General features: G+C 35.3%; 1 protein-coding gene across 8 annotated transcripts in view; it reads left to right on the top strand.

Moving 5' to 3' along the window:
• LRCH1 (leucine rich repeats and calponin homology domain containing 1) overlaps positions 1 to 27,208 on the top strand; it is a 135,458-nt gene that overhangs the window by 99,572 nt on the left and 8,678 nt on the right. For 4 of the 8 annotated variants that reach the window (XR_012627652.1, XR_012627653.1, XR_012627656.1 and 1 more), the window contains 5 exons: positions 4,032 to 4,136; positions 9,827 to 9,936; positions 13,927 to 14,064; positions 15,255 to 15,332; positions 23,168 to 23,425. Coding sequence is in view for 3 of the 8 variants with exons in the window: in XM_074859650.1 (XP_074715751.1) it covers positions 4,032 to 4,136; positions 9,827 to 9,936; positions 13,927 to 14,064; positions 15,255 to 15,332 (431 nt within the window). In the remaining 5 variants the exon portion in view is untranslated. The remainder of the gene's footprint in view (positions 1 to 4,031; positions 4,137 to 9,826; positions 9,937 to 13,926; positions 14,065 to 15,254; positions 15,333 to 23,167; positions 23,426 to 27,208) is intronic. The other 4 variants (XM_074859650.1, XM_074859652.1, XR_012627654.1 and 1 more) reach the window with 3 other exon arrangements.

Here is a 27,208-nt window from a genome sequence, read left to right on the forward strand (position 1 = left end):
CACAATCTTTCACCTCATCACATTCAGTTTCAGTCGTATTACCTTAAATTTTTACCATGGTAAGACAGGGGAATTTGGCAATAGGAAAACTTCAGGTCCAACTTCAGATAAAAAGGCAGCATATTAGCTATGTAGCACAATGTAACAAAATGAAACCTTGCAAAGGAGTAGTGAAGCTGCATATTGTTTCCTCTCCTGCTCCCACTCTAGAATTACTCTAAAAGTAGTATTAAAGTTTGTTTTGCTAACACAAGAATAATTTACAGATAGTAGTCGTGACCGAAAACACTGGCATGTTTGTGAGTCCTGCATGTTTTTCCCATTAAAGCTCGTTAGGTTGCCATGTCTCTAGTTTCTTCACTGTATTTCCTTCAAAAATTTGTGCAATTTCTGTGTGAGTTTGAACCATCCTGTCACTGTTTGAATTTGTACCTGTTAATTATAGACTACTTTATTGCCCTAGAGCTCAGGTAGTCTAGGGGTCCAGCAATTCTGTGATCCAGGAAAGTTTTTCAGTTCTGTTTGTAGTTTCTTTTAATAGCTTTTTTCATTTAAGTTGTTCATGGCCCTTGGGGGAAACCTTAAAACTCAGTGGAAATTATTTTAGCTATTTAGCTATTTAAGACCGTTAGAGCTTCCATTTGAATTGCTTGCTTCTGTAAATCTTTTAAATCTAAGGCAATATTAAAAGAACATTAAAGTATTCTAACTAAAATGTGTATGTCATGCTCTGTGGAAAAAATAGTGGCAAACTTACAATGAAAATATATGCAACCATACTTTTCTGAAATTTGAGAGTTTATTTGCAATGTGTTTATTTTCATCTACTTTAAAGGAATGTTGCTTTCTATTTGACTCACACCCCCCCCACCCACCGCCCATCGTTTCATGGTGATTTATGTCTCTTGGAAAGGTGAAAGTAAACTGTTCTAGACTTCTGGTAAGGATTCTAGTTTTTTGAAGTACACACACAAATGGAAGTGCTTCCAGAGGATAAACCACAGTGACTTAAACTTCTGTGTTAGTACATACTGATATGTGTTCAGGACTGGAGGTCCTTTTATTCTTTCATTTTAAAACTAGGCAAAACACTGGGAAAATTTATATCTGATGGCTGACATCGTACCCAAAGAAAATGTTTTAATGTTTTGAAATGTAATTAATGCATTTTGACTTCTTGACAGATTCTTTGCAAGGGTCAGGTGTTTACATAGAAAGTAAAAAGAGAGGGGATTTTTTAATTTTTCAGAATATTTCCTCCTGTATTTTAAATACTTATAGAGTACGGGCTTCTCAAATTCACATTGATTTTGAAAACCTTGAAAAATTACTATTGAAAAGAACCAGTAATAACAAGTTTTCTTAGTACCATAGTTTTGCTCTTGGGAAGTGTTTTTGCTCTCTGAAAAGGAATCACTCAAAATACTTAATAAATTTAAACTCTTTGTGTTTGATTCATGAGTTGATTAAAACATTAAGAGGTGTGCTAATTGCCGAAACTGAGTGTTGCAAAGTTCTTGCCATGGTATCTTTACTATGCAACACCTTGAAGCCTGAACATCTACTAATACATCTTGCAGTACTCAAGAATTTTTTTTGCTTTTGCTATGTGCCATTTTGAGGTCACTGTGTTTCATAGTTTCTGCTGAACAAGGTGACAGCAACACAAACAAACAAAAAATTTGTAACTTCAGAGGCTAAAAGAAGCACTGACAAAATCACAGATTAGTTTGTATCGCAAAGTGAAAAGTTGTTCCCTTGCAACTGTTTACTTAGATACTTGTGAATCTAGTGTCTTTATTTTTGATAACCTGTAGAAGATTTGTAGCACAACATTAGTATTTGTGGGCATGCTTGTGTCACTGTCTTTCAAGTTTGTTGGAACACATAATGATCATTAGAACTTGGCAGTATTTTTCCCTCTTTTGAGTGTATGTTACTGTTTTTCTAATCTCTGGATATTTGTTCCTTCCATTTGTTTTGTTCCCTAATAGCATTATCTGTGTACTTTGGACAATAATGAGAATCTTAATTCCCAGCACAATTAAAGACTGTTTACTATTTGCCATAAGTCTGTATTCTGTTACCCAGTGTTGACTCTGCTCAGGAGTTTAAGTTGTGCTGACTCTCAGATTCAGCTGATCTGGTGTCCCAATAGCCAAAAAGCAGTGAACTGGCTTTGGAAAAAGGCATGGCTAAAGAGAGAGAGAGCTCTTGAACAGTTGAGTGTGAAGCAGTTGTTTAAGGTGAAGTTTTATACAATGCTGTCTGAATTATCATCATGTTAATACAGATTCTAGAATTGTGGGAAGGAGAAAGTATGTGATTAAGTTCCTTATGATTATTAATTTGGAATGGTATAAAATAGGGACTTTCTGTGCTTACTGAAACTTTACTTTGGACTTTCTTCTAATATTAAATGGTTTTAGCTGCTTTTTGATCTACACAGTAATCTTAAATCGATTTAGGGGTATGGTTTAGCATTTAGAGTAGAGATAGTTTATAATCTCCGGTTTAGTTTGAGGAGCATGAATATTGCTTGTGTGTGGGATCCAGTAGATAAAACATGGAAATATATGTAGGAAACCAAGAAATGAGTGAGTTCATAATATTGTGGCAGAAGTGCTAAGGAACATTGTGATCAGATACAGGAAAAGCTCATTAAAGAGTGATATTGTTGTGAAGGACAGAGAATGAGAGATTTAAATTTTCAGAAAATAGGAAAACAGTGGTAAGCTTTGAAAGGGTGGATGATGTGCTGAAGATAAGCAGGGATGAGGTATTTTAAGGATGTCAGTGTCCAGCTCTGAAACACTGTAAAATGGAAGTTTGAAGGAAGCTTGAGCAGAAATCCTTGCCACAATCAAGACAGGAGACAGAAGTGCAGAGTAGATGTGGTGGAGAAGGAATAAAAATGCCCGCTGAAGGATTTGAGGAACAAATAAGAGGTGTTGTCAGGACTAGATGAAGGAGAGAAGGCAGAATGGATGGAGAATAGGGACTGTATTGCTGTGCAAGTTTAGCTCCATAATGAGTTGATGGGTTGTCGTGAACTGTGGGCATGACGTGCTTCTTACAGTCATCTGGTGAATAGTCTTAAGACTCTGTTGCAGCTTCTGTGGAAATGTGCAGTTTTGCATACTTTATGGTGTCCAATTGGATCATTACCAAATTTGTGTTTGTTACAAGACTGTCAACAGTGTGGGTTTGCCAAGGCTTGTGGTGCAAACTCAGGATCACCACTTGGAGGTACTGCATGTCTGTTCTTGTCCCTGGAAAGTCTATAGAAGGTGCAGAGGACCAGAACTTTCCTAGGGTGGTGGGCCCACTGTAGGTTTGCACTTATTGCTGGGGGAGTCAGCAAGAAATAGAAGTAGTACTGCATGTACTATTAAGTGTATTAAAACAAAGGGAAAACACCTGTAGTACATGTATTTACAGAACATATTTCAACAGAATGAGAATCCAAAGGATAATATAGTTGCTACTTGTCAAAATCAGCTAGGAAGTTGTAATGTAGTAATATTTTCATATAGATGTGTAAATTTTCTTTGTCTTTGGGGGAGGAAGTGTTCTTATTACATAGTTACAGAAAATTACCAAAATTCATATTCTCTGAACTTTTCATTGCTCAAACTTCACAGCTGGTATATTTACCCTCTGATTCACAGGTTGAAGGTTTTTATCAGGCTATAATGTAAAATCTATGGGTACTTTTTCTTAAAACTTGGTTTTAAATAAGTTGTGTGAAGTGCTACGGTTAACAATGATCTTGCTAAGCTTGACAGCCTTAACTGCACATACAATGTATGATTTGCAAGTACTAACATATAACTTTTCGTTCTTTTTATTCTGCACCATCTTTCATTCTTTTCTCAAAAATTACGCATTTTATATTAATCACCTTTGAATTACATCTTTGTCATTGCCATACGATCCTAATGCCATATATGAAATGCTGTGCCCCCTTTTATTCCCCCTCCGGTCCTTATACCACCACGGTTGGACTGGCTATCACTCCCCTCCAGCAGACCCATCCCTCAGTCTTCCTCCTATCTCCTTCAACACACTTACACAGGCACAAACATGGGACAACTTTAGCTACAGTATCCCATCTGAAGGAGACAGTGACAATGGTAGGTGTATACAATTTACTTAATTTTGTGTTTTCAGAAACCTGAATATATGGCAAATGCCCCATGTGGCTAAAGATGAAAGACATTACTCTTGGGGGGTGTTTATAAGACTAAACACCTCAGATCATGCACATCAATTTACTGTAGAATATGTAATATCAATAGTAAATGAGTGTCACTGTTTTCAAGTCTGGCAAAATAACTTCTCCCATGATATCCACTCCAAGAACTATTTCCAATATAGATTTATTTACTTACTTTACTTTCAAGGGTTTACAGAAGTTGCACTCAAACAGCAATTAATTTTGCTACTGTCTTTTCTGCATTTCTTTCTTTATTTATTTTGGATAGATACTGACTGTTAATGAAAATATCCTGCTTCCATCTACAGTTATTGATGCAGGTGCATAACTAGCTTAATTAGAAGAGGAACCCATGAAGAAGCAAAGCTGAAACAATCAGCTAAGCAAAAACAGTGATTTCTGTCCAACAGAAACTGTTAGTAAGCTGTCAAACTTTTCTGTGCATAATGAAGGCCAGGTACCTTAGTTGACTTTGTTACTGCTGCTTTTGACAGGGTGTTATTGTCATAGTACATTGAGTTATGGCACTAATACGCAAAGTTGGCCATGTTTGGGCTATCAGGGTCTTATACTGCATTAATAGTTAAATGTCAGATGGAAGAAACAGAACCTAGACAATTAAAATGTTTGTAAATATTTGATAAGCAGTTGTATTTTTTAAAAGTAGGACTGTTGTTCTTCCAGTTGTCCTAAATTATAAGGATGGTTAGGTATTATAAGGCAATGAAACTGTGAAAAGCATCAGATTGAAATCAGGATCACAAATATTGAATGATAAATGCCAACATTTAGTTTAGAATGCCTACATTCTTCATTTAGTTCATTACTTGATAATATTGCCACTGTGTTCTTGATTATAAAGCTAAAAGACAGCATATGTAAGGAAATGAATATGGAATATAAGAATTGTGATAATGGTAAGTTGAAAAACTGAATTTAGTTCATGATGGTATGAAGCTAACTTGACATTTCGCTGATGAATGTTCTAACAGAGATAGCTAGAAGTACTTCTGTCAGTGCAAAATTTGATCTATGTTAATGTAGATTTGTTACTGTCTTACTCTTCTAAATGAAACGAGTAGTACAGACTTAAGCCATTCAAACCTTAAGTCAAATGCAAATGTTAGTGTTTATTACCTTAGGCTCTTACAACAGCAAACTGCTTTTACACCTGGGTTTTGGGGTTTTTTTTAATCAGGACTGTTGCCTTTCTGTTTAGAGTTTATCTGAGGCTAAGTTTGTTATCTAAGTGTATCTTCCTATGGTAGGAGGTAAAATGGACCAGAGACCATTCTCTGGCATTGAAGTTAGTTGGCACAGCATGTTTCAAATCCATACCTAAGCACTCTTATTTTCCAAAACAGGGTGGCTGCATTTAAGCTGCCTTTGGGGAATGTCTGTTGCCTATGCGATTCCTTGAGCTATACCCAGACATTGTGTAGGAGAGAGGTGGGTTTGCACCAGCCAAAACTGTAGCAGGAAGCACAACCTTAACAGTATTGATGTGTGCAGGCCAGTGCCAAGGATCCATGCACGCAGCCCTGTGTATCTTGCTAGTATAGGTGTAGCCTTTGGTATAGAAATAATGTGCCTCAGTGTGGCATCTTAATGCTTCATGTCATCTTTAATGTAACTATCTGTCAACAGCTCTGTAATAGAGGAGGCTAAGTCCAGAGTTTCCTGGAGGTTATAGAGGTGGGAACAGACATGTCTCCCAAGACCTATGTCCATACCATTGTGGAGACTTTGGTTTAGCAACGTCTCTGTATAACTTCACTGTTACTTAAATTTGGACTGAATAAATTGATCAAAGAGAAATCTAACTTTAAACGTCTAGCCTGACTTAATCTCTGCCTGTCATTAGTCCAACCTTCTTTTTGTCTGTTATTTTTAGAGTCAGGTTAAATCATTTTGTTGTTTAGTTGAAGGATAATAAGTACTCAGGACACTAAATTCCTTGATGTGTTATAAATAGTGCACCTATGTGCATTGTAACTCAGTACAAAAATAAAAAATTTCATAAGCAAGTTTGTCCTTGACTGTGGTATGTCAAATACATAGCGTGTTATTAACTATTACCCATTTAACTTGCTGAGACTTGTACAAAATAATTTTCTAAAAAATTATTGCCACGGGCATTACATAATAACCTTGGTTGACCGTGGGTTCAGAAAGCAGAAACTTGCTCTTGGAAAGAGTTAAAAATAGACCTTCAGGTGTGTGTGAGATACGGGCTCCTCTTGCTGGAAAACATGCGTAATGCAGGGAAGCAAGCGATACTCAGGACTGCCAAAACTTCCTGTATTAGAGCATTTTTCTTTAAATTCAGTATATAACTGAAACTTCTATAACTAATGCTTTTGAGTGTGTGTGGGTGATTGGTTTTGTTTGGTTTTTAATCAATTAAACCTATTTTATTTTATTTAGAAACTTTTATTTGTAGTTTCCCACTGCCTTGAGATTAGCCTGCCATTTTTCTTGTGATGGAATGTATGTCTAATTCCTGAATAGAATTGAATGAGTAATGTTGATATTTACTTTTCATTAATAGATATTTGTAGTTTGAAATCGGAAGGAAGTAGATCTTGGGATGTTCATATTGACCTAGCAAAGGCCTAAACAAAGATAGCTGTGGCCAAATGGAATCAAGTCCATGATCATACTCTGCCACTTGCAGAATTGAACATAAATACGAAGTAATGCTTTTGTAGAGAATATTTTGAAAAGTTGCTGCTGCTAATAAAGTTGCAGTGGCATCTAACACCACTTAAATATGGTATTACTCTTCAGGCATAGTTTTATCTGGGTATTTCATCTGTGAGAGGCAGCAAATTCAGTTATTAGAGTTTTACAATGGACTATTTCTAAAATGAAAATCTTAAAAATTGCAACTACAGTTTTTAATAAATGTGATAAGAGGTTTTTATTTCACCTCTTAAAAATTTAGGAGCAGTCTCCAATAAATTGTTACAGAGTTACTAATGCAGAAATTTTGATTCAGTAAAATTCTGGAGTTTAATAGAAGTCTTGGGTAAGAATTTCTACACTTTGAAAACTTGGGAGTTGTGTTGTAGCCATCCTAAACCATATGCTTTCTTAAATAACATTTTAGAAATTTCTAATTGTTTAATTTTTACCATATATAAGTGCTTTCATCAGAAATTTACCAATGTATTAATTAGTACAGTCTAAAATTATTTAAATTGATAGGTAATGCTTCTGAAATGGCTTAGTTAAATCAGGTATATGGATTGTTATACTTCATAACAACAGTAGTTACAGCTGTTAACAGCCTTTGTATGTTTGAATATGTGCATATATAGAAGTCACAGTTATACGTATGCCTCTCTACACTATGTTAAGAAGCACATATCTGCTGATACGCTGTGCTTTGGAAATACGGTTCTATTCCCAGCTTGCCTTCTACAAAGGCAAAAATTAAAGTCAGTGCAACTCTGGACCTATTGTATCTGAAGGCATGGCTCTGCTACTCTCCTGTTATGTGTGGGAGGTCAGCATAATGAATGTTTTTATGATGTGTGCAGCTGTGTGTAGATCCTTCTGAATGGTGACACTGGTAGAGCTATGTAGTCCACCTGGAGAAGGGAATTAAGCTGCAGTCTGTATCTGTAGTTCTCAGTTCTGCACATTCTCTACAGGACACTCTCCCACTCTGCCAGTGGGATTTCTGCTGACATTAAAAAGGCTAGAATTTACTAACATAAAACTGTAATATTTAGGTGTTCTATTAAAAAAGGAGTTTTGTTTAACAAATAGGCTTTAATGTGGCATTTCCTGAAATTACTGATTAACAGCAGTGTAGCAAATTTCAGTTGCCTGTGAAAAGTTAAAACTATGACTGTGTGAGTCAAGTAGTGGAAGGAAGCAAGTCTGGTAACTGGCCATAGTTTTTTATATCTTGTTGCCTCAGATAAGTAGCCTAAGCATATGTAAGGAGTTTGCTGCCTTAAGCTCCTTTCTTAGTAAATAAGGGAAAGAACTATTGCCTGTTGCTGAACTGCGATAGGTGGTGTCTGCCTGCCCCTTTGGCTAGAGAAGTAGCTTAGATTATTAATTTTGTTACATAACCAACCTGTGTACAGTTAGATGAGATTCCTGCTTACTACACTTGTCTGTGATTTTGAAGTATTTCTCATGCAGAAATTTTGTCTTGTTTATCTAAGTCCTAGATGTCAGAGGGTACAATTTTCTGTGTTGACCCTGAACTGATTTGGGGGTTTCATTAACAGTTTACTTTTGGTCAGAATGTAGATGAAATTTCCTTCTACCAAGGGTTCAATGTTTTGGTTTTTTTAGATATTTTGAGGACTGATCTGTAAAATTCAGCCTATTACCCAAATCGTAGCCTAGATCAATTGACTGTCATGACACAATTTTTAATGCCATGTCAGAATTACTGTGGTTACACCCATATGTACCTTTCTTACACACAAGAGTAATTCATATTTTTTTAGTCCTCTAGTAGGTGAGTAGGTGCTATTGGCAAGTCATACACTTCCAATTTTCTCATGTGCCTTTTAGGAAACAAAAGGCTTCTCTCTTCTATCCTGTTACTTATTGACCCAGAAATTATCCTCTCTTTCTTTAATGGCTTTAAATTAACAAAACTGAGACTTGAGCAGTAGCTGTATGTGAAAACATCGGTTTCTAGGCTTTGTACATTCCACCGCATTAATTCGTGCTTAGGGTTTCATGTTGCGTTCAGGAGAGAGGTGGGAAAGTAATAATACCAATAATACAAAAAGTATCATTTTCCACAAAAATCAAGTTGGCCTATAATTTGAGTGCAAACAGGTGACGGTTGCATTTAGTGAAACAAAGTGGCAAACAAAGTAGCAAACAGGTGACAGTTGCATTTTGAGCATACTGTTCTTCCTAACCATTTAAAACAGTCATTGATCGCACAAAAAAAAAAAAAAAAGGAAGTGTAGAGTTGCATATGTGCAGAGATTTCATGTAATTATTTCAGTGAATCATATGTGGGCAGACTGATACAGTTGACAGGATTGGTGGGAGGGAGTACTGCGGAGAGTTTGTGCAATGCCACGTTTGCAATACAACTTCTTAATGTAGGCAGACTTACTGAATGGCTAAGTCTGCCTGCATCAGTCTTTGGTGGGTGGATTTTTTTTTTTTTTAGTATAACCTTATCTAGTAAGCAGTTTGTCCTGTGTAGGAAGATGCTTGTCACAGCTTGTTACACAATTCAGCATCTTTCAAGTAGAACCCTCTCCTACAAGAATAAGAGGTGTTTCCTGCCATATTAGATAACAGTTTTGTAGAGATCAGAATCTCTAAGGGACAGTGCTGGTGTTTAATCATCTGACAAAACTTGCCTCTTGAGATTAGGATTTGGTTGAAAAATTAGCCACTCCAGTGATGGCGCAGGATGCTGTTCAGGGTCATATCCAAAAAATATACATTGATGATTGTAATCCAATCCAGATTTTTCTGTCCTTCTGAGGACAGAGAAATTTTCCTACAGATTTTGCTGAAGGCAGTGCCTAAGGATTTTGCTTCATTTAGAAATTAATAAATCAAGGTGTGTCTTTTTAATCTGAAATCTGTCTTTTTTTAAAATCATAGTATTCTTAAGACCACAAAGAAATTTGGAATCAATAGACCCACAATTTACAATTCGGAGGAAAATGGAGCAGATGAGAGAAGAGAGAGAGCTTGTGGAACAGCTACGTGAGGTATGTGAGTGTTCGTAGAATTAATTTGTGCTAATGGATTGTATTTTGTCATTTTTCTTTGGGAAAGTTGTCTAAGTAGGATAATATTAAAAAGGTTAAACGAAGCAATATTACTTCTGCAAATCACGTTGATGAGGCTATTCCTGAAGTGCTTTATCACGGTCAGATGTCTGTACTTCAGGAAGGGTTTTGTAAAAATTGAAATAATAATGGGGGTTGCCTGAATGACATGCAGTAAAACAGCATGCCTTGCACTAGTGGAATTAACAATTTATTTAATTTCATCAAGAAGGATGAAGTGATCACTTAAGAGATAGTCTAGAAACTATTTCCTAACAGCTGAAGAACTCTTCTGTCTAGCAAGTAAAAGGCATAATGTTAAAGCTGAAGTTATAAACTGTTTTTTAAAGCAGATAGCTAATGCTTGACACAGCTTTCTTAGAAATAAAATGAATATTTCATCACTTGAAGATCTGAATATACAAGATGGTTTCCTGATATATTGTCTTGAATACAGAAGCTAGAGCCTGATGCAAAAATTGCTGTGTGTAGTTGCATAGGGTCTGTATTACACAGCTAATACCTAGGTAGCACTGTTTGTGTGGCACCTATTTGTATCCAAAAAAAAAAAGGCAACCTTTGGCGCAAGGTATGTTGTGAGCCTGAACCTGTCAAGGTTTCCAGTTGTCATGTTACAGACAGAAGAAATGGTATCATTTCACTCCTAAACGCAGTGCGAATCCTGAAAGTGTGATAGGTGACTTTGATATCGCAACCGTATTACAAGATCATTTGTTTTTATGTCATTAGCTTAATGGAATGACTAATTCCAAAAGTATTCATTTATTTTAAATAACATGTCTTGCATTATTTAATTTTAAAGCAAGAGAGTTCACTTTTTACTCCTTATCAAATAGTCTTTAAAAGGCGGGTTGTTTAATGTAGAACTATGAGGACTTTTAGATCTTCGTTCTCTTACCTCAGGCCCTCACCTGTTTTAAGTCTGGATTCATCTTCCTTTGTCTTGCTGAATTTTTGAACAGAACAGATCTTGTTGAAGATTCAGCATAGTTGATTGAATGTAGTATATTGCCAATTCTAAACTTGGATGATGCCAAAAGGATGAGATGCAGGAATTAGATGAGACAGACTTACTGGTAATGGAGAAGGAAATGGAAGTAGCAGTAATAAACTGGACTAGGATGTAGTTCTTGTGAACATAGTCTAGACAGCAGCATCAGTGCAGCTTTTTACATTTCTTTTAAGAGTTACCACAAGTATGCAGCAAGTCCTCAAGTAATTGTTCCTAAAAATAATATCAAGGTTCCTGCTTTGTGCATTGGTTCAGGTAATCCTCACAGTGAAAAGCAGAACAAGGTTATTCATCATATCAGTCATGATCATGGAGACTTAATAAGGATCTCTCTATGCTGTATTAGTATTAGATATTACTGGTAATACTGGTTTAATGTGTTGTTAACCTTCAGCAGTATGCACTATTGTTCTTTGCACTTACCCTGAAGCATTGTGTCCCAAAACAAAAGTTCTGTTGTCTCTTGTGAGAAGTTTGATTACAAGTCAAGGAGTGGTGACAGAAACTAGAAGGTTGGCCCTGTTTGGAAGCACATAGTGAGATTTTTCAAATTAATAAAGTTTATTCTGGTATACTGGGTCCTTTAGTGAGAGAAGTAACCTCCAGACCATCTCATTATGTACTGTACAAGAAAATAACCCAGAGCATCTAAGTCATTAAGTTTATACTTATTGAATAAACATATCTAATAGTATATTTTGCTTTTGAATTGTTTCGTGGTATGTTAGAATTTAGTGAGATTCCACAGAACCTGCAGCCTAAACCAAGTTGGGCACTAAACAAGAAAGAACAACTATTACATTACTCAGATTCCTTATTTAGAAATCTAAATGCACAGTTACCTTTAGCTCAACCGCTTCACCTGAGCTGCATATTGTGAGAACACTGGTGTTTCTTCCATACGTTCTTCCCTTTTCTTTAAAATGGTGTGCTTTTACAGAAGTTGTTCCATTTCATAAAACTTTTTGCTTCAGAGACATACTTATTTCTCTGCTTTGATTTTGTATATGTCCGTGGTCACTTCAGACAGGTGTCATCTCAAGAGTGATTTGCCACTTACACTTGAGCAATAGAGTCTAGCAAGAAATACTGGTTGTTTTTTGTCACTCAAAAGGGTAAACATTCAATAGTTTTGACAGGCTAAGTGGAACAAACTGTCTACTTCTGCAGTGTGGATGATTTTTGAAAAAGAGAACAGTTCTTCAGTGGTGACTAAGATCCACTTCTTGAAACCTTCAATTTTAATTAAATCTAGTCTCAAACTGTGAACTCCAACAGGAAATAGCATTGAACTAGTGTTGTAGGTGAGCTATGCTCATAAAAAAAAATGCACCCTGATCTATACTGAATTTGCCTCCCAACAGGCAAATCAGCATTTTAAGAGAAGGATTTTTAATTCATTAATTTATATAACATGTTTGTAACAGATTTGCAAAAAAGTCTCAAAATGTATTCTTTCTGTACATATCTCATATACCAAAAAATGTTTTCTAATTTATGAATTAATCCCAGATGAAAACAAAACATTATATTAGTGCATGTTATGCAGTTGTGAGTGCTTGAGTAGTGTGTCTAACAAAAGAAAAACTGGGAAAATGTAATGAAACCTCAGAGACTTCAGTGGAGACCACTTCATGGTGAGGGTGCCCAAACAAAGGATGTGTGAGAAAGAAGCTAAGAGCTGGATTTCTTCAGCTTGGAGAAGAGGGCACTGAAAATACCATACGGCTGTCCTCAGCTGCCTGAAGGGTAGTAACAGAGAAGGTAAAGCCAGGCTTTTCAAAGATGCCCAGGGAAAGAATGAGAGGTGTTGGCACAAATTGCAGAGAAAGAAATTTCAGGTAGCTATAGGGAGAAGATTCTTTGCAATAAGGGTGGTGAAACACTAAACAAGATTGCCTGAAGATGTTGTGGGATCTCCTTCCTTGCAGATATCCTGAACTTAACTAACCAAGGCTCTGATCTCACTTCAATTTTGTTAGTCCAAGTGACCTTCAGAAATTCCTTCCAATTTACACTCTCCTTTGATTCTAAAGAGAATAATCTGTTTTCATCTAAAATACCCAGCATAGATTGAGGTAATGTATTAATAGACAGTAATGACATTAAGGAGGTTCACCTAGGAATAAATAGTACCTATTTTAAGATGGAAGTAATCATCTCTGAGAATTAATCTAAGAGTTATCTCTAAGTATAGTGTTAGAATGTTTTCAGGATCAGAGCACAATTTAGGAAACTCATCATATATAACAGTCTTATTGTAGGGTTTTTTTTCTGGAAAATTCTAAAATGTTTTCAACGTATTTTATTTCACAATATCAAATTCTTTTCAGTGAGACTTCAGTTTTACTTAACAAGTATCCAAAAATTCTCTTTTTAAGCCTGAATGTTTTTCCTTGCCTTACCTGTCTTGCTGATCACTCTGCTTCTGAAGTAATTTTTTAGATTCCTAGGGAAAGAGTGCCTTTTATTCTCTGCTTGTACTGTGATTAACACAATGTAGTTCTTATTCAAAGTGCTGATGATAAAGAAAATTTGAGATGGATAAGTAGAAGACTTGGGGGAATGGTGAAAGGAAGGAGCCACATGTACTGCAATCACGTGGCTAATTGCATGCATATGTGTTTTTATATGTATATAAATAAATGCATATTATGAGAGCAACACTTGAAGTGTTGAGTTCTTTTAAAGTAGTTTACATAATTCAGTGACTAACGTAGGGTAGAGGAGATTGGTTTTTCGTTTTTAAAGCATTAGTTGTATAAAGGAAATGTGTTTCTTGGTAAATCAAAATTGGCTACATGTCTATAGCATAGAAGATGAGGATATATATATATTCCTTTTTTTCCCTTTCATCCATTTCTGTATTAAAGTGTGCATGTGTTCTTCATTTGCAGAACATTGAAACAAGACTAAAGATTTGTTTACCTGAAGACTTGGGGTCTGCTCTGATGGATGGTGTAGTTCTCTGCCATTTAGTAAATCACGTTCGTCCTCGGTCTGTAGGAAGTATTCATGTACCTTCACCAGCCGTAGTAAGTTGGATGTTTCTTGTTGCATTGCGGTGGGGAGGGAGGAATATTAAAAAAATGACTTTTATTGCCAAATGATATCTGGCAATATATTGCTGTTCAGTGAATGTTCTTTGCAATTAGTGGCAACATTTACATTATTACAAATTCAAATGTTCGTTAATTTTGGTATATCTAACATATATATATAGTGTGTGTGTATATATAAACAAACATCTATAAGTGAATAAAATTATGCTGCCTCTGATCTAGCAACAGATCAGATTTTTTTCATAATGGCCTTTTTGTTCAGCACAGTATGAAATTCTCTGATTACAAGATTTTATTCTAGGAGACCCTTTTTAAAAGAAAACTAGCCCCTTGTTTGTTGATTGAAAAAATATGAGGTTAACTTTAGCAATGTCTGGCTTAGCAGATGTCATGTCACTAAAGCACTTACAGCACTTCTTAACATATTTTTCCTATTGGGTTAAATATAGAAATTATTCCTTTTACCTGCAGACAGAATGGAACAACAGAAACATGTGCTGTAGTGACTTAATATTGGCTTGCCAAACCTAAGGACCTGAAGATTTCAGGACATGATGTAATCTGTGTGTGTGCATTTCCTGAAACTTAATTTTCTTAGTGTTTCCTCCGTTTATTGATGTCCACATTTCTGATACCAGTCTGGTTCTGAAGAGGTTTTGTATGTTTTTAGACTATCTGGCTTTTTTTGAATATACTCGTTGGTAAAAGTTTGGCATGTGAAGCCTGATACTTGATTCTGAGAACAGCATGTGGATTTCAGAGGCAGTTTATAAGAAATTCCAAGAAGACAGATATTAAGAAAAAGACATTTTCTCAGATAGTCTAGTGGAGTTTCTTTTGCTGTTGCTTGATTTTAAATTATTTCTGTCTTTGGTAAAAATATGACATTGCCAAAATACGTAAACTTGAATTTCTGGAGCAAAATCTTAAGTTTTGATGCAGATTTTTTTTTTTAATTAAGATAAAAATCTTGTAGTGTTCTCTATAACAAAAAGCAAGTATTTTAAATCTGTTTTCAATTTGTTTCAACTTCATATTGATGATGTTCTTTTGCTTGAAACAGCCATCAAAATTACTTTAGCAATATCAGTGCAATAGGTGAATCGACTGAATTAATGTTTTTGACTTCTTTTGCCATGAACTATTTTTTCTTGTTTTTACAGCCTAAACTTAGCATGGCCAAATGCAGGAGAAATGTGGAAAACTTTCTGGATGCATGTAGAAAACTAGGGATACCAGAGGTAATTTAATTAAGTCTGTAATTTCTAGATGATCAAAAATGCAAAACACATTAATTACTTTAAAACTGAAGGATAACTTTTTCAGCAATAAAGACATATAATTTAAAAAATTGATCTAAATTATGTGATTTAATACTACTTTAGTAGATTTAAATGGCTTATGTCATAGCACTTAAAAATTGCAACTTTTGTCTTAAATTAATAATTCAGTATTATCCCAAATACCTTCTTATATTTGCCATGGAAAATAGATAAGGACTATGGTAATTAGGTAATATGCAATATGTAATTAGGCAAAAGTTTGCTAATTTTTTTCATTTTACAACATAACTGCATTTTTACCTAGTGCTTTCAGAATATGGACTTAATTATTTTTAATTACTGATTTTCCTTTTTTTACAATATTAAATACTCTTTTGTATGCATTGTAAAAGTGACTAATAAACACACTCGTCTCTTGTACTGAAACACCTCTGCAGTGATGTGAAGAAAACCGTTGTCTGTGTGTTAGTATGGAAAGTGTGTATGAGTAAGGTTCTATAATGTACATATAAGTGTTTCAGAAGGTGGAGATAGGGAGATTGCAGTGCTTGATGTTTTACTTTTCATTTAACAACGGCAGCATTCATCATGTAATTTATTCACATATCAATAAGGAAAAATATCTTTATAACTAATGTAATGAATTCTGGAGTTGCACTGGGAATATTTCAAATACTCCCTTATGGTCTAAAAGTGCCTATTAAGAAAAAGTTAATTTCAATTACATGACCCTCAAAAAAAGGTAAAAGTGGTTATACAAGGTCTTTTTAATCTGAATACGTGAAAATTGCATGATGTATTTTCACTGTTGCCTACATATGGCAGTATAATGAAGACTGAGTTCTTTTTAGTCTGTGTTTCAAGAATGATGAAACAAAAGGATATTTTGTGTGTGTCTCCCCCACCACCCCCTTGGGGAGCAGATGGTAATGCAAAGATTTCACATTGGGAAAGAATTCCAGTTTGAATGCTTTATATTTTATCTATATTTTAGCACTTGATTTAGAGGACAGCAAAGTAACAGATCATTTTTGCTCTTTGTAGGAATTTTGAGGGGGAGACTTTATCTTACAACTCTAATGAATGGTTCATCATAAATTTAGTTTGAGAATTCAGTGTAACGGGATGGGTCTCTAAGTTGTAATGGTTGATTTAACTGTTGTAATTATGTAATTTATTATGTTAGAATGATTTCATAGTAGAGGTAAAATTTCACTTCAAAGATGATCTAAACCTCAGTGCTGTGGGCTTGTAGACATGGAGTATGTGTTAAGCTGCCCCAAAATTCATTGTCTTCTGATGCATCATAAATTATTTGGTGAATTAGAATGCAAGTAAGGTTTTTCTGAATATAGCCTATTGGGAAAGAAAAGGCCAAGACCCATTTTCATTGTCATCAAGAGAACTTTCAGAAATGGAAATAGAACAGAAATATTTACAAAGATCCTTGTAGTGCCATATTACAGATGGGTAAGCTAAGCCTTTACTCAGAGGTTTTTTTATTTTGGATTTCTATAAGTAAGCTTTCTGGAAAAATACCTTTATGTTTTCTGTGAATAGACATTTTTATATATTTATTATCCCTCCTTTTCAATGCTTCCATTTAAATTAGTGTAGAATTTTTAAAATTATTAAGGTACATTTGTTGCAGTTGTATAGAGCCTTAGGCACAAGGCCAGATTTTACCAATCTGATTTATAAACTAACTGTCCTTATGAATCTAAATAAGCATTCTCTTGAAGGGAGAAACAATTCACTTAAACTTTAAATGAACATCTTGCAATTGCAAATTTATGATGAGTTTTAAGTACTCTGAAGATATCCTTTTTGATTACCTGTTGGTAATTTGCAAATGTATATGTTTGCTATATATTGTGAAAATCCATCGTGTTGCAGAACTATCTGGTAGTTGATAGAACTTTGCTGTGTGTTGGAGGGACGTGTATTAGGAATACAAAGCTGTATGATAGCAAGTATGACAGTCAACTGTCAAAGCTTTTAAAGAACTACAGATGGTGTGTTTAATGCTGCTTCAGGTTGATGAGTTGTACGTTGCCTAACTGTCTGGACAAACCAGTAAAACGAATGCAATGAATTATTTCCTTTTTTAGAAACAAGCATCTAATGGGAAAGTGATAGGTTCCACTTATACCCACAGGTATTAGGCTTTTCTGTGATACCTATGTTCATGTTTAGTTCCTGAGAATTAACTTGAAATTCTGCTACATAGGGTTTTTTTAAGGATTTAAAATTATCATAGTTCCTGTTGTTTTGTTTTCAGTTACTTATGGAATGGAATAGAGTACATGCTATTTCCTGAACTCCACAGGTTTAGAATAATATCCTGTGAAATCATGTAAAATGAAAGCAAGAAAATAGCTAAGTAATGACTGTGTTGTGCTGATGTGCATGGTCTCTTACTTCTGTGGCTTTCAGCATTCAATTCCTGGGTCAAAATTGCTTTCCCCAGAATGATCCTGGGAGACTTCATCCAAGTGCAGAAAAATGCAATTGGCATCTGTATCCAAATGTGTCATAGTATGTATCAGAAGTTGGCATCTTGACCAAAGAATCACAAATACAAAATTCAGGAACACAAGCGTCTCTTTATAATGACCTGGTATGCAGATGATTCTGAAAGCCATTACCTGCCAGATGAGAATTTCAGTACAATGGGCGGCATGTTGAAATCACTTTGTTAATGGCCATATGATGCTTCTTATCACATGCAGAAGGGACATGCTGGATCATATGCAAGACGGATGTCGTAAGCATATGTCGTAAGGGTTCCGACCCTTTGATAAGAAACTAAATAGCAAAGCACTTACTGCACTGGTAGGCTATCAACAGTGTGAGAATTGTAGGACAGTCAACCTGTGTCCAGTTTTGCCACTAACTTTTCCTATAGCACCTTATCAGAGATCTTTATAAATGATCATTTTTTGAGAGAAAACAAAATTTTTGTTTGATGTGAGAAAGGGGTGATGGCAGGTAAGCATCTGAAAGCCTGAAGATTCAAAAAATGTCTGTCATGCCCCTCGGGAGGTGACAGAAAAGGTACAATCTTTGTCACTTAGAAAAGTACAAAAGACTTTATTTTATGCTATTAACTAAAAACTGTCAAATTGCCTAATCTCCTGTGTAATAGCGATAGAATGGCAAACACTCCTACTTTTTTGCTGATAACAGATTGAATAAGCGAGTGGTGGTAGATGTGTGATAAGTAGGGGGTGCCTGTCCCACTGCATTTTTTCGGAATGACATGCAGTACTCAGATGGTGCCATTCACTCGAGTAGATTGTTAACGTCATATGAACCCACTCCTGACACTACCTTTAATGCTTACCCAGTCCACCTATATTGCACCCACCCCCTCACACTTTCTGGGTTTAAAAGATAAATCTATTTTTTGGGGGGTGTTTTTGTGTGTGTGTAAGTGTGGCCTCCAAAGCGTCAAATATAGAGTTCTGATGCAGTTTTATGCTTCTTAGTGACATCTCAACCCAGAGGTATTAAAAATGATCAGGAGAGTCTGAATTATCTTCACACGAGCATGTATGTAAAGTTACGGAAGTATTTTGGTTTCAACTGCTCTTTTCTAAAGCCAATAGCAATATATGTAAATAAAGACAAAAATATATACATTTCTTCAACATGTCACTTGCCACATTAGAATCAGTATTCATCATAGTAGCAAAGAAGTAGACTTTCCCATTTTAAACTGCAAATCGGTAACTTAATTCAGCTTTAGCTTTCATTCTTGGTAGCTGTTTTTCTTGGTAATCCATGTTACAGAGCATTTTTTCTTATGCACTTTCAGTAATGTTAACAAATATTCTTGTCAAAAGGAAAAAATAACTCATTTGTGGTGGGCTGAATGATACTTTATTACAAGTGAGATTTAGACCAAAACAAAGCTGTAAGTGCAATATGTTGCTTGAAAGGCCAAGTTACAAGTTTGGTCTGAATTTCTTCTAGTTCTCAATTATGAACAAATATGGCATATCAGAAGTGGGACCTTCTAAACATTTTGTCAAAAAAGAAATCAAACGAAGTACTTTCAATATTTATGAGCTAAAATGCAGAAGTTATCTTTGTAAAAAGACAAATTAATTTTTATAATCTACAACTTACACTAATGTAATATTTTAACAGTTTAGTCACTTGAGCATCTTTTGGCCCTTTATGGGACCTCTTCAGGTCAGAGAAATTAGGTAGTTATTTTTTAAAAAAAAGGAAAGGAAGACTTTCCCCACATACACTAGACACACCTTGTCAATCTTCATATAGCTTGAAAAAAAGATAGTTATCATGACTAATACTAGAGTGGTAATTTCTGTAGATAAAAAGTAGTGGTAAAATGAAATCTTTCACAGCCAGTTGTTACAGCAGGTTTGCTGAGTTTCTGTGTTCCAGCATGTCAGTAGTGGTGTGCAGCATGACTTAGTGGGACAAGTTACTTCTCGGGTGAGAATGAGACATGTCTGCCATGTCTCTCAAATTTTTAGTCAGCTACTTGGTGTACACATACTGAACAGAAAGGAGTGTGATGGTAAGGAAAGGCTTTTTGGATCTCAAGTCATCCTATGACGATTCAGATTACAAAAGGCTTAGCTGTGCCCCTTCCATTTGCAGGACTCAAAAGTCACAGGGAGCTATTACTGTGTCTCACCTCCTCCGCTGAAAACTAGGTCCACTATGTTGCAATGAGCCAGAATTATTCTAAAAACCAGTATGTTTTGTGTTAGGTTAGGAATTGTAAATTAAGTAAAACAGAAGAAAAAACCCCAAAACAAAACAGAGACCTTTGTATGCTAAAACTGGCAGAACAAAGTTAAAGAAGCAACCAAGCAGAGTGTGTTGAGTGTTTTATCTTCTATCCACTTATTAGTTGTTCAACTGGTAATCATGTTTCTCAGTTTAATGCAAGGTATATTTTCATTACCACTTATGCTGTTTTCTGATCAGTTTGTGTAATCAGTTACTTCTCCATAGTTTCATCATGAGACATCCATGAAGTTGCAGTAAGTTTTATCAGGTATGACTCCTTTCCTCCACCTTTTTGTTCTGGGCTCAGTAACGTACACTATTTGGCCTACAGGATGGAATTAAGTGGTTCAGTATGCTGTCAATTAGAGTACTGAAAGGGTAATTCTGAGGTTCCTTTCATATGTGTTTTGAGTAATAGGCACTGCAGACTTCATTCTTTAATGTACTTCTGCAAACTTACTCTTGACTTTTTTTACCAGAGTCAAAATTTGAGGAGGTTGGTTTTGGAATGCTGTCTGCTTTCACAGTCACTGCAGGAGCATGTAGAATGAGGGTGGTTTGTGCACACAAACAGCTGGTTATTCTTTTGCTGTTCCAATTCTGTCTTAGTGTGTTTATTCTGCGTGCATGATTTTGGCAGCTGTATGATTTAATCATGTAACTTCGTAGACATAGAAAGCCAGTCCATAAATGTAATGATCAAATATACGTATCCTTTTAGTTCTTTTTAGTAATAATTTCAGTCTCCTAAATGAGAAGGGTAGTGCTTGCGATGAATGGGTGGTTGGTTGGTTGTCTTTGAGACTTGTGGTGGGGTTGTGTACTTTTTCACTATTTCATGATGTCATGTTTTAGCTTGGTATTTTAATTTCACAGCATCTATAAAATTCTGGTAACTTAAGTGGAAATACATTCATTACTAGTGAAAAACTATATTATTTTATCTAGAGTTACATTACAGAACTTTAAAATATATAGAATATAAACATTTTACTTAAGTTGTGAACGTAACACCAAATTATCAATTGTCACAGAACACAAAAATAAGCAAAAATGATCAGATATTTCTCAGGCTTCACTGAATTTCACTGAAGCACAGCATGGTGGTTCCCATAGGAAGTTTCTTCTGCATGTGTTGGCTGGTTTTGTACACTTTGGCTTCTCCTGTATGCTGCTTGGTATGTTAATCTCTGGTTAGCAAGTTCTTTAGTTTCTCTGTAAAAATTCAACCTATTACCGGCTCTGATTCTTTAACTGTGAATTACTTCCTTCTCCATTTGACTGCAGTATGTACTGTTGGAGGGGTTTGTTGGACAAAAATTTAAAAAAAAGTCCTTGTTTTAAAGTTCTGTCAAATTTTTTATATAAATTTAAGTTCAACATATCTTAGATATTTATTTTTGGGATATGTTTGCAACAGGTAGTCTTGTATGCTATTTTAAAACTAATCCAGCATTGGCTGGGTTTATTGGTGTCTTTGGTAAAAGTGCAATATGTTACATAGTTGATAGTTGTGACTGGTTCGTTTGCCCGAAACCTAGTTTCTCTGGTAAGAGCCTTGTGGATGTAGATGTTCTCAAATACAGTACTAGTCCTATCCCATTTTTAAACAAGATCAGCATGGTTTGTTCTGTCTGTGAGTTTTCATCCTTTAGAAAAAGCCAAATATGATTGCATTGAAGTGTATTATCGCACTAGAATTTTGAGTTGAAAAAATTCTGAAAAATGACTGTAAAAATAGTAGTGTTGTTGCTAGGCAGGGTGGTTTTCCCCCTCTGTGTATCTGCTGATCTAAGTAACAAAATTAAAATTTTGAAGCTTTTAACTCCTGTTAAAGATAAAACCAGTGATGGTAAGCAAAAAAGAAAACAAAAAAAAAAATCACCACCTGTCACTTTTTTCTTTGTGTATGAATGGCAATTCTGACTTCCAGTTTCACTAGTCACTTTTCAGGATAGAAGGGCCTTTTAAATATTTTAAAGTTTAATTTATTGCCAACTATACCTTGAAACTTTGCACTAACAGAAAACATATCTGAGCTTCCATATCTTCATTTATTGGGTGTACTGTCATTTCATTAAGCAAGTGAGACTAAAAAGCTACTAAAGAAACATAGTGTTCCTCTGAAACAGGGGATCTCTTCATATAGTATTACTCAGTAAGTATTCACCATCTTTGTTGGTAGTAAGGCCTCATTTGCAGTGTAAAATGGTATATATTAGATTGTGCTTGGAAAATACTAGTTGTTGCTTGGTTTGATTTTAATATTAAATATTGTTGTGTGTATATCAATATTATTATTACATATTACACTTCATTTTGTATAGCTAGTCTAGAGTAAATTGCTACATGAAGTCATTGATACTTCCCAAAAAAAGTATGGGAGTCTAACTTGCTATAATTAAAAATGTTGCCTAAGGAATTAAGTGTCAAATTCTTCAGTTCAGAGATTTTATTAAAATGAAGTATAGTTAGTGGTACATTGACTTTTTCAATTTCCATCTCAGGGTGTCATTTAAGATGATATTTGAATGCCACGTTTTAGATTATTATGTTAGAGAATTTTGCATACTTCTAACAATTTCTTTACGTACTTTTTCTTGAGACATATTGCTGCTGCTTGTCCTTTTTAACAGCTTTCTAACCCACTGCTATTATATAAGTTAGATTTTACAACTGGTTCCATTTAAGCATTTCAATAAGGCCCAGATGGACAAAGGTATGCAGATCTCATTGGAATAAGTGGTTCACATGCACATCCTCACCCGTGTGAATCTGGGAGTAATTTTGGAAGGCCTGAGCTCTTCTGTCTTAACATTCTGATATTATATGATAGCTTCAGTATTTAGAGGAAATAGAAGAATGCTGGGATATCTACTGACTAAGGCAATACTAGGAAGAAACTATTCCTACATGTTTATGCTAGAATATTGTGATAATTTATTTATCAATATCTTTCTATTTTTGTATTTTTAATTTTATGCACTGTTTTTTTCTGTTCTAATGGCTGCCCTTCGGGATAGGCTGACCTCTGCTCTCCGTATGACATCCTGCAGTCGGATATTCGTCACATTCGAAAGACTGTTGATACTCTGCTCGCCCTCGGGGAGAAAACCCCACAATCAACTTCTACCTTTCGCTCCTGGGATCTAATAGGCTTTTGTCTTTTCCACATACTTTTTATAGTCTTGATGTATATAACTTATCACTGGAATGTGCTAACAGCATAACCTGTTCGCATGTGCACACAAACTTTCTGCTTTGTCTCTGACAAATTACAGGTACTTAATTTCCTTCCTTTGTCTTACAAACTTCTCCCTTTTCCTCGCTTCCCTTCCTTGTAATATCTTTATTAATCTCTTGAAATAGAGGAGAGAGGGAATAGCATCTTGAAGGCAAGTCCCATCTCTTCTCTCCCCTCCAGCTCTAGTTTAAGAACTTATGTACCTCTTTATTTATAGTTTGTTTTCTTTTATGTTGCCTAGACTACACACTAAACGTGATAAAGCAGTGAAGCTACTCTTTTCCCGCTTTTGGGTGTAGGCTAGTATATCACAAGCTAAACAGAACTGAGCATCTTTCTTTTTGTGAAAATCCAAGAATGCTGCAGATATTGAAGCAACTGAGGTGGCACTTCAACAGGTGATAGTACTTTCTGTGTTGGTGCCAAGTATCTCAACATTCATTGTGTTAAGAGCACTTAGAGAATTATCTTTCAAATTACTGTTATTTTTGAATCCTTTTGATTAACAAGAGTACTGTAACTTTAAAGATTGTTGGTCGTCTCTACTATTCCGATTAAATTCCCTACTGGAGTAGTTGTTTTCCTACTTATATTTTGTTTTCCTCCAGATTCCATAGAATAATCTTTTTCTTCTGTCGCACAAAACAACGCTGAACTCCTTTTAAAGACCTGCTGTGTTACACCCCAAAGATGACTGTAAATTAGTAGTGGGTATGAGCAACCCATAATATGCAAGGGACTTTAGAATGTTTCAGGATGAAGATCATGGAGTTTAGTGTGATACAATAAGATAGTTCGAGAGTAAGCTGTTAGATTTCTGTATCTGCCATTCTTACGTATGACATCAAGCAAGTCATGTCACTATCTTGTCTCTGTTTTATCACCTGTGAAAATGCAGGTAATGTTTGTTTGTGTAATGAATGTAACAAAGACAATGTAGTTAGGAAAATAGATCATCTGGGAAGACTCTTAGATTTTCCGTCCTAGGAGGTTTTAAAGAACAGGTTAGACAAATACTAGCCAGGAGGTGTTTCAGTATGTTTGAACTCTGCCTATGGTTAGAGTGCTGGGCTGATGACCTCCATTTCCCTTCCAGTGCTGCGTTCTGCTCATCTGTTGTAAAACTTGAATAAGACAAATGTTTTACTCTTTATCAACATGAAATATACAAATGAAAATGGATTGAAAAATATAAAACCTCGAATATTAAACCTATATTGACATTGCAATATTGGCTTAGATGCTGTTGACTAAATTTGTAATTCAGTCTCAGGCTAGCTAACCAAATGACCTCAGCTTCATGTCTGTGAAATAAATACATTAATTTCTCATTGCCTAGTATATAAAGAAATTACCTATAGACTTCTAGAGGATAACTAGCATAAGAACTTGTATGTTACTGATCATTCTGGCCATATGGTTATTGATTTAGTGCTACCCTATAAATGTTCCCCTTCCATAGATACTTGTAAAATTTTGTTTAAAAACTTCTAAATGAAGTTCTATTCTGGTTTCCATGGCTCAGATATTTACATTCATATATAAAAATGATGAAATGTATAATCAGATAGGTATTTTAAGATGGAAAAATTAATTTCAGATGATGGATACATCTAATTTTTTAAAGGGTTTAGTGTCTAGCAGCTTCCGGTGCATGCATGTAATAGCTCTGTTGTAAAGAGTGTCTTCTGTGACCAGGCATGAGTTCAGTGAGTGCTTCTAGGTTCTTTATACTTGAGGAAAAGGCACTAGTTATTTGGGTGTGTAGGTATAGACTTGTGCCCTCATCCTGCACAGGCCTGTCTTTTAACTCTGTGCCTGGTTGCAGTGATTCCAAAACCAGACACTTGCTTACTCAGCTTGACATTTAAGCTTCTGCTTTCAGCAGATCTTTGTCTTGGTTTTAGTTGTCTTGTTTTAATAATGTTGCTTTTCTAGTGAATCTGAGAAAGTGACATAAAGCTTGAATTAGTTCAGAATCTATTCATTGTATGTTTCTTTATAATCCAGTGTTGGTATTTAAGATAAAAGTGGTATCTTCTCTAGGACTGGGATGTTACTTCTGCTCCCATAAGTGGTAAACAGGTCTCCTGTCAATGCTTTGTGTTGTGCACTCCTTACATAGTACCAATCCACATGTATGAGTATATTTTAACATTTTTTTGAAATTAGAAAATCAGGTGGTGAAAGTTGTTGCTACCATCCTATGGTACACATCTGTCTCATTGTCTAATATTATGTCTGATTATCCACTGTATCCAGTAGCTTTGGAAGGGAGGTAAAAGCAGTAGTAGATCAGTGTGTTTCAGAAATGGAAGTTCAAATCTTCAGTGTTTTTGAGTGTTTTATCAGACTAGACACTGGGTGAAAAACTGAACTACTGCTGTGCCAGTGTAGACTAACTGAACATACCCCAGTCATAACTCTCAAACTCTCAAACTTGTCCAAACTTGTCCAAAGATTTAACTTTACATATGCTTACCATGCAGAGTTGTCTTTTAGTTACTTAAGAGTACATTTTCTCACTATTCCCAGCTATGACAATGTTCAGTATTTAAAGTGTAACATTACAAGTACTTCCTTGTAGTTACAGAGTTGAAGCCATCTTGAACCAGACTGTGAAAAATGAACATACTTGCTTCATGACAAGCACAGCCTTACCACCATACATGAAGCTTATCCAGTTTTGTATTTTTTTTTTTTGATGTTATTGATAACACTTCCAAATATACATAAATCTTATAGGGAAAGGAATAGTAAAATATATCCTTACATTTCCCTAAGTGTGACTATAGTAATGTTTCTCAAAATATATTTCAACCATCATGCAAATGTGAAAAATACCTGTCTGCCCATCACAGAAGCCAGTAATTCTCCCACTAAATGGGGAGGGAGAAACTAAAACATATATGTAGGTCATTAATCTACTCTAATGGGTTCTTTGCTAAATTCAGAGTCTTGTTTCTATGTTGCTGTTCCTGTGGCTTTAGTACTTGGGAAACAAACGGTTCAGCTGACTGGTGGTTCTTCACCTTTGAGGAAATACCAATATTGAGACATTCAGTTTCATAAAATTGGTACTTACTGCTTGCAGCCAGTCACATAATTAAGTTGATGACCTGGGTGTAAAAACAATGTACATTTTAGTTCACCCACATATTCATAACATGAATTATATTTGCTCCCCCATTTCTTTCCCCATTCAGATTTTTTCCATTGCAATTGTCATCAGAGATTTCCAAACTGTGATTTCTTCATAAATTGCCCTACTTCAGTCTGTACTGTGCCCATTATATTGATTTCTCTTTTATCCTGTGGAGGTCATCTCATCCATACTGCAATAAAGTAATAAATACAAATTGTAGTGATATACATGCAGGTAAAATGTGTTTTATATCTGGATTACAAGTGGCATTTTGATGTGAGGATTTGGCTTTCTTTTTCCTTAAGCCAGAAAACAGATAAATATTTTCAAAGGCAGTGTAATACAATGTAGTAGTCCTTCAGATGCCTCTTTCCTCTATATTAACAAGCTTTTACAGCTGAAAGCTGCATATGGATCCTGTTGTGTTCCTAATAAGTTTTCTGAAAGATACGCTTAATGTGAATGGGGATTGAATTAGACCCGAGCAAACATTCAGTCCAGTTTTTACTCCATATACATGAATAAATTTCCAAATTACTGACACGTAATTGTTTTTGCAAAAAGAAATATTCTTAGCATTTTACCCCTGTTACAAAATTAAAGCAGTCATATATGCAGGTTTAATAAAAACGGTAGAGCAGGATTTGTGAGCCTTTGTCTTTTCCTTCATTTCTA

Source organism: Strix uralensis, chromosome 2, assembly GCF_047716275.1.
Source record: "Strix uralensis isolate ZFMK-TIS-50842 chromosome 2, bStrUra1, whole genome shotgun sequence".
Classification (NCBI taxonomy): Eukaryota; Metazoa; Chordata; class Aves; order Strigiformes; family Strigidae; genus Strix; species Strix uralensis.